The 8,142-nt window shown below is 36.8% G+C and overlaps 1 protein-coding gene across 1 annotated transcript; it reads left to right on the top strand.

The window, feature by feature from the left end:
* Positions 1-4,367: 4,367 nt before the first annotated feature.
* Positions 4,368-7,492, top strand: LOC120144624 (palmitoyl-acyl carrier protein thioesterase, chloroplastic-like). The gene is made up of 6 exons (XM_039158655.1): positions 4,368-4,951; positions 5,090-5,223; positions 5,928-6,041; positions 6,370-6,541; positions 6,659-6,727; positions 7,153-7,492. Exons 1-6 carry the CDS (start codon positions 4,451-4,453, stop codon positions 7,417-7,419), a joined length of 1,257 nt encoding a protein of 418 aa, XP_039014586.1. The 5' UTR covers positions 4,368-4,450; the 3' UTR covers positions 7,420-7,492.
* The last annotated feature ends 650 nt before the right edge of the window (positions 7,493-8,142 follow it).

The following is an 8,142-nucleotide window of genomic DNA, read 5'->3' as shown; positions in this document are numbered from 1 at the left end:
TATTTTTAGGGACTGCCCACACCGGTTCCCATCGGTCCATCCGTGGCGGTATGTAAAGCAAGACAAATCCCTTGTATCCTGGCTTCTCTCAACCGTGCATCCAAATATTCTCTCACACCTCGTTAGAGCAAAGGCATCAGTTGGAATATGGAGCATAATCTTAGGATACTTCTCATAGTTGACATTGACAAAAATGGTGCATTTGCATTGTGGATTACGGACACTGAAGAAAGAAACAATGACAAAAATAAAAGAGATATATTATCTCTTAGCTATGTATGGAAATGTGATATCTAAAGTTGAACATGTAACGACGATGATGAATGGCCTGACCTCATATTATGATTCGTTTATAGTGGTGATCACTGCAAATCGAGAGCCCTACTCATTGAAAGGTGTTGCGTGCGGATGTTGAGGCTTGTCTTTATGATCATCTACGCCTTCCAGTAGGCATCGATGTGACACAACATATGATGCTTCATGGGGTGAATCCTATAACAATTGTGTAGAGCACTCATAAGCTATTATTGGTCGCCCAAGAGGATCTGGTTCTACACCATATCGATGGGCTAGATCCAAGGGAAGGCTTCCCTATGGTTGTCTACCAGTAAACCAGAACCGAAAAGAGGTTAACCAGGTTGATAAACCTTCAGGTGCCGTTGTGGCTTTGATATTATTCCGAATTTGGACTAGTAGCTGCATCGTGCTTTCTTTGATCATCTCTTGCTCCATATGTTGAGCTTTCTTTGATGCATGGGAGGATTCCATCGGTTATTCTTTTCTAGGTACAAAGCCTGGTCACAGCGACTCTCGTCCTTTTGTGCAGTCTTGCCCTCGCTCGTTACGCGTCGATCTTAGAATTGGCTGAAGGATAGATGAAAGTTGGAGGGATGATATTTATTTCATTACTATTGTGAGAGATAATCCATAAAATACGCTTGTATTAAGAGTTACAAAGTTCCGATGGCGAGTAATAAGGTTGTTGTGGATTACTGTTAGTTCCGAGTGCTGGTTAATTGTATGTTTTCTACAGATAAAGTAGGTCCCTAATATTAATATTATTATTATTATTAAATAATAATCAAATTTTATTACAGGCCCAAACACAACAAGCCCAACAGCCAACCCAACAGACCCAAACCCGATTAGGATTTTTACCCTTAGCCTCAACCCCCTCTATTCTCAACTGTTGGATTTGATCTGGATCTAAAGGTCCAGATTGGACCAGATTTAGGGTTATACCCTAAAAAAATTATTAGTAGTCGTCGTCGATCCATTTGGATCGTCCTCCTTCCGCGCTTGTGTTGCACGCGCCTGACTCCTCAGATTCCAGCCGCTGTCATTGTCGGACTACACCAGCCAAATCAAAGAATATCTGGATGCATTTAATGCACCCAGCCATCTCACCGGCCGCTCCTGGTGAGTCACACCATCCCTAAGATGGCCACCGTCATAGACCGATGACTAAGTGGGAGCCACACTTTCGATTGGTCCGGAAGGTGCACCATTGGTCCTATAAAAGAAACACATAACATGCAAGAAAAAAAGAGAGGGGGAGAGAACACAACCACAAACATCCATTCAAAAGCAATAACAAAGAAAAATGAGAAGAGATCGAGAAGAAAAACTTACCTCGCTGTCACCGGAGCCTTCAAGCATCATCGGAGAGTCTTTGGTTCGAAGCTAAAAACCTAGATCTACGACGTTTGGAAGGTTTTTAGGACAAGGGAAGATCAAATTCGGATTTAAGGTTGGACAAGGGTTATTTAGAGGTGTTTTTTAGGTCGTACGACGGTGGAGCACTCCGACGAACGGTGGTCGGAGATCGTCGACCTCTCTCCGACGAGGGAAAGTAGAGAGAAGGCAGAGCTTTCTCTCTTTTTAGAGCGAGAAGAAAAATTAAGAAATGAAGAGTTGAGGCCATTTTTAGGCCGGTTAAATGTATTTATACCCTCCCCTATACAACGTCGTTATGGGGAGGGGTATATGTGTATTCAGCGCATGGGAAAACCCCATCCCAGGTCCTTGTGCTTTGTAACTTTTCATTTTGGTCATTGAAGTTAATTTTATGTATTTTAATTTGGATTTCATATTTTTTTTATATTTTAGTCACTGACTGTATTTATATGTGTTTTGGGTAAAATATCCAATTTAGTCCTTAGATTTTAATAATTTTCATTTTAATCCTGAAATTTAATAATGGTTAAATTACAATTCCAGTTCCTAGCTTGCGTGACTTTTATGTTTATGGCCATGAATTTTGATTATTTTATAGTTTAATCCTTAAATTAAATTTTTTAATTCTTAAATTTGTTATTGCTTTATTTACGTTTGAAGTGCTTAAAATATGAAATATTTGCATAGGGGACTTTAATCTCTTGTTGTTTTATAATTTAATCACTAAAGTTGTTATATTTATTATTTTAATCCTTTAATTATATATTTAGAAATTTATTACTAGGACAAAAATTTTTGTATATTATTTTATACGAGGATTTTAAAGAAACACCCCTTAACTAACAAGAAGTGTGTTTCTAGGGATCACTCAAGGATTAGGGTTTTCACCCTAATGATCTCAACCAGCCGCCGCTCAAGTCGAGCTTCAGCCTCGTCGCTGCCGCCATCGGAGCCGATCAATCCCGTTGTAATCATCAACAGTGTCATAATCAATCCATTAGTAAAACAAAACAAATCAATGTCAAACAGCCCCATAAGAAATGAAAAGATTCGGGGAGTTTTTAAAAAGACAAAAAAAACGAGAGGGAAAGAAAGCTTTCGAAAAAAATAGAAAAGAAAAGGAATTTTAAAAAAACAGAGAGAAAAACAAGAAAAAATAACAAGGGAAAGAGAGAATAGAGGAGAATGACATCATACCTCGGTTGGAGTAGGAAAGCCCTAGGGTCGTCGGAGCTTTTAGTTTTTCGAGAGATAAAGGCTTAGATCTAGGGCTCTAGGGTGTTTTTAGGTTGACTAGGGTTGGGTTTTGAGTTAAGAGGGTTGAGATGGATATTCGGGGAAGTTTTGTTTTTTTCGACCGCCGTGAATTGCGTCGGCGAGCGACAGCTTCCTCCTACCGGTAAAGGCAGGTTGAGAGAGTGAGAAACTCTCTCTCTTGCCCTTTCTGAAACCAAAATAGTAATGAGGGAGATGAGATACAAAACCTTGGGTTTAGGCTTAAATACCCAAGGCAAAATGATATAGTTTTACACCACCCATCACCGTGTTTTTTTCAAGTTTTGGGGTAAATAGTCGTTTAGGTCCCCTCCTTTTTGTAATCTTGTGATTCAGCCATCAAATGAAAGTATTATATTCCTTTTCAGGCATTTATTTTTTAGTACTTACATTTAGGTCCTGAGTTCATATGTTGTATTACATTTGCTTATTTTTGAATCAGACCCTGTGATTTATGCATCTTTTGTTTTGGTCACTGTTTTAACAGAAATGCATTTAGGTATAATTATTAAGTGCCCTTTTATGTTTATGGTTTAGGTTATTTTAGTCCTTAAATGTATTTATGGATTATTTTCGTTTCTGGTACCCATATTATTTACTGTATTCGATTGTGGTTCTGGTTTGTTTATATTTGTTGTTCAACCCTTCAAATTTCTATTAGTACTATTTTGGTCCCTTAAATCATCAAATATGGTTATTTTTGTTATTTGTATTTTGATCTAGCCCTTCATGTCTATGTATATTTTGTATATTGCAACTCTATGTATTACTTTAGATAGACATTATTAACTTTATGTGTTGTAAATGTTTATTTTGTAGATTTCAAATTGTATTTGTTTTCTTTTCTGAACAAATTTCTAAGTTATTTTTCTGTTGAAATGTTGCGGACAACGGAAACGAGAAGTTGTGGATGCCTTGTTTTATTGTTTTCTCGGAAGGTTTCGAATGATGGTGACGGCCATAGGAGATCCAATCTTTTTCTCTCATTTTCTCGGAAACCAAATGCCCTAAGTTGTATTTTGTTGTAATTTTCTCATGAAATGGAGAAATTGCAAAGATTGCTTGGAGAATGTTCCATTGTCTTGTAACTTGTGGCAAATTTGGTTGCTGTTCATCAATCATTTGTTTATTCCTTTTTTAAAAATCGGTTTTCCATTGTTTTAGAGTTTTAAAATCGTCTTCTTCTTATTTTACTAGCGATTCCATCTCTGGTTTGCGGCATATTTTCCTCGTCATTGATTTATTTATTGACATATTTACAGCAGCTCTCTGTTTTAAGTAGTGTAATTTTTAGAATGCTAGATCTTTGGAGATTAAGAACCTCTTTATATATATTTATATATTATTTATCGGTACGAAACAAGTGATTTTAATAATTAAAGGTGAGCTTTTGAATTTAAGTATAGTGTTCATGCACCAGCTGCTTGTCTAAAAAGCTTGCATTTTTGCAAAAGAAGGGATTTCAGCAGATAGAAGTTTCTTTTTAATTTATAAAATCATGGTTTCCACTGCTGCTACATCGTCATTTTTTCCAGTCACTTCTTCTCCGGACCCTTCTGAATCGAAAAACAAGAAGCATGGAACGGGTTCTACTAGCCTCGAAAGCATCAAGTTGAAACCATTGGCTTCTTCTGGAAGCTTGCAGGTCAAGGCAAATGCTCAAGCCCATCCAAATATAAATATAAATGGTTCCACAGTTGTGACGAGTCCTGTGGAAAGTTTCAAGGATGGTGTGAGTTCTCCTCCCAGAACGTTCATCAACCAGTTGCCTGATTGGAGCATGCTTCTTGCTGCTATAACAACCATTTTCTTGGCTGCCGAGAAGCAGTGGATGATGCTTGATTGGAAGCCAAGGCGGCCTGACATGGTCATTGATCCATTTGGCATAGGGAAGATTGTTCAGGATGGTCTTATTTACAGCCAGAACTTCTCGATTAGATCATATGAGATAGGTGCTGATCGAACAGCATCCATAGAGACATTAATGAATCATTTGCAGGTAGAGTTATAGCTCTTTGGCTAGAATGTTTGAACAAGTAACATTGATAACCAAAATTTTTATTCATTTTTTTTGTAATTTTTTTATGTAGAGATATTGCATAAGCCTGAACTTTCGTTAATATCTCATATTTGACAGGAAACGGCTATAAATCATTGTAGAAGTGCTGGACTGCTTGGAGAAGGTTTTGGTGCAACCCCTGAGATGTGCAAGAAGAACCTAATATGGGTTGTTACGCGGATGCAAGTTGTGATTGATCGCTATCCTACTTGGTAAGATGTACTTTCTTGCACACGATTTGCTCTTATAGCAACAATTCATAATAATCCACTTTTGCTCTACCCGCATTGCGTATAGTTGTTTATAGCATCGTGATGCTATGTTGATACAAATTTTATATGGAGGATGAAGGGGTGAGTAAATTTGTTAATCAAATGATTAAGATTCATAATCACTTTGCTACTTTGTAGCTTAACTATCAGATTGATAAATTTTCCATCCTCGCTTCTTCCTATCCTTAATACCAAGCAGAGCCTAAGGCATCTGGCATGTGTTGTCGCTAACTAGTTTAGTTCTTGAATTTTGGCAATATATACATGGACTCTTGATGACTGATTTGTTCCATAAGACTATATTCAATAATGTGAATGTTAATGTTCTGCATTTCGTTAATTATCTGCGTTACATCTCACCTGTTCATGTTTTTCCCCTTAAAATGTGAATGTATGTTGTTTAAGCTAAAAGGTCATAGTATAAAGTTGAAGACAATTGAATCTAACCACCAACAATGAATAAGAGAAGGACGATAAACCCTAAACCCTATTTGAATCTAGCCACCAACAATGAATGAGAGATTGAATTTTGTTTTGGCATCGTTCTTTCTTATATATCACAAAAGTTATTAGTTATTGATGTATTATGAGTAGTTTGAAATTTGTATTAGTGAACATTGAACTTATTTATGTCTGTCATGTAGGGGTGATGTTGTTCAAGTAGACACTTGGGCCAGTGCATCTGGGAAGAATGGGATGCGAAGAGATTGGCTTGTCAGCAATAGCGAAACTGGTGAAATTTTAACAGAAGCCACGAGGTGGGGCATTCTTTATAATAGGACCACAAACTTTTACATTTTTTTGTGTCGTAATCTGTTGTTTTGTGCCACAAATTTGCTCTTCTCACAAGAAAAATGTAGGAATAGCAAAAATATGAAATAACTGAACTGTAAAATATTTCAAAATTTGTTTTGCTAGCATTTAATGTGTTTTCAATCGATACATGAGTTGATATTTTGGTTTCCCTGGACACATTGAACTACCATCTCCCCCATATGTATTTTTGGTTTGGTTGCACATTCTTCAATGGTGTTTCTTGAGTGACTAATCTGGGTCCCCTCTGTTTTGGTTTTGGTGAATGTGCAGTGTGTGGGTGATGATGAATAAACTGACTAGAAGGTTATCTAAAATTCCAGAAGAGGTTCGTAGAGAAATAGAACCTTTGTTTATGAATTCTGATCCCGTTCTGGCTGAGGACAGCCAGAAACTAGTAAAACTAGATGACAGATCGGCTGAATATGTGTGCAAAGGTTTAACTGTAAGTCCCTGCTGCTCCCATCTCTCTTCTTCTGTATAATTATGGCGTTCGGCACTTACAGTTATCTTTCTCTGTTCATTTGTTGCTTTCACAATACGCTTTATTTCTCGTTTGCAGCCTAAATGGAGTGACTTGGATGTCAACCAGCATGTGAATAATGTGAAGTACATTGGCTGGATCCTTGAGGTAGACTCCCTCCAGTTACATTTTAAGGATTTTCTTTTGAACCTGCGCTCTCTTATGTCTTCCCATCTGGTGATAACAGTTGAACCAAAATCATAACAATTTAGTACCTCTGATGCTGAGCTGGAACTTGCTTCTGCCTAGAAAGTTCGAAACAGGCTAGACTTAACTATTTTACCTTGACTTCTGGTTTATTCAGGAAAGAGCAGAAATTCGTGCCTTAAAAGAAAAAAGAAAAAAATAACTGCTTTACCATAGCATTTCTGAGAAGTGATTAACGTTGCAGTTACTGATAAAAACAAATTATGTGCTGATGACTTTGCTTGGCTAGTATGAAATTGCATTTTGTGTTCTTCAAATCTGCATGAATTAAGCCATTTATATGTTTGGTGTTTACATTCATTTTAACCGGAAGTTAATACTTGCAGAGTGCACCATTGCCAATCTTGGAGAGTCGCGAGCTTTGCGCCATCACTCTCCAGTATAGGAGGGAGTGTGGGAGGGACAGCGTGCTGCACTCGCTAACTGCTGTCCCTGATTCCGATGTGGAGAACACCAGAAATTCTGGTGAAATTAACTGCCAGCACTTGCTCCGAGAGGACGGGGCTGAGATTGTGAGAGGGAGGACCCGATGGAGGCCTAAGTATGCCAAAAGTCTCGGTAATGTGGATCAAATTTCTGCAGAAAGAGCATAGAAATCCAAGACTCTGAATCATGGCCGGAGAGTGAAGAGGCAGCAGTAATCTATGTATGTTTTTGGGATTTATACATATATTATGGGCTCTTTCCACGAAGGTGGTTCAGCTTTTGGGAATCAATAGCCATGCAAGATGGATCCCTATATTATGTTCTTTTAACCAGTTAGAGTCTGGCTAGTTTAGGATAAATTTTTCTTATTTGGCAGGATCTGTATATTATTTTTGTCCTTTTTTTAACTTAAATCTGCTTATATTTTTTTCTTATTTTTTGAATTGTTTATTTTGCATTTTTTTGGCAAATTATTTTGCTTACCAGTGTCAAGATTTTATTAATATTATGCCTTCCTTAGCCAATATCACATTTCTATGTAACATGACATTTTTGACAATTTTATTTCATTTTTAATGACTTTGTTTGGACTTATTTAAACCAAAATGAAATAATAATAATGATAACTAACTAATCAAATTTTCCAATAATCTGATATATTCTCTAAAGGGAGCTATTTAGACTATTTTTTTAACTCTTAGATCAAAACTTAGAAAGTTATTTTTTTCCTTTTATATCATTTCTCCTCGACAAAACTTTGAAATCAAAGCATCAATGTTTATTTAATTGCATTTTGTTCAGAATTTGCTTCAAAAAATTGTATTGTTTGATTTGTAATAACCTTAGAAGTGGGTTTGACCAGCTTAGCATGATTAATGAAACAAAGTTTA

This window comes from Hibiscus syriacus, unplaced genomic scaffold (assembly GCF_006381635.1).
Source record: "Hibiscus syriacus cultivar Baekdansim isolate YM2019G1 unplaced genomic scaffold, ASM638163v2 tig00110890_pilon, whole genome shotgun sequence".
Classification (NCBI taxonomy): domain Eukaryota; kingdom Viridiplantae; phylum Streptophyta; class Magnoliopsida; order Malvales; family Malvaceae; genus Hibiscus; species Hibiscus syriacus.
Note: the sequence above shows the minus strand (reverse complement) of the source record. Positions and strands in the feature narration are given on the sequence as shown.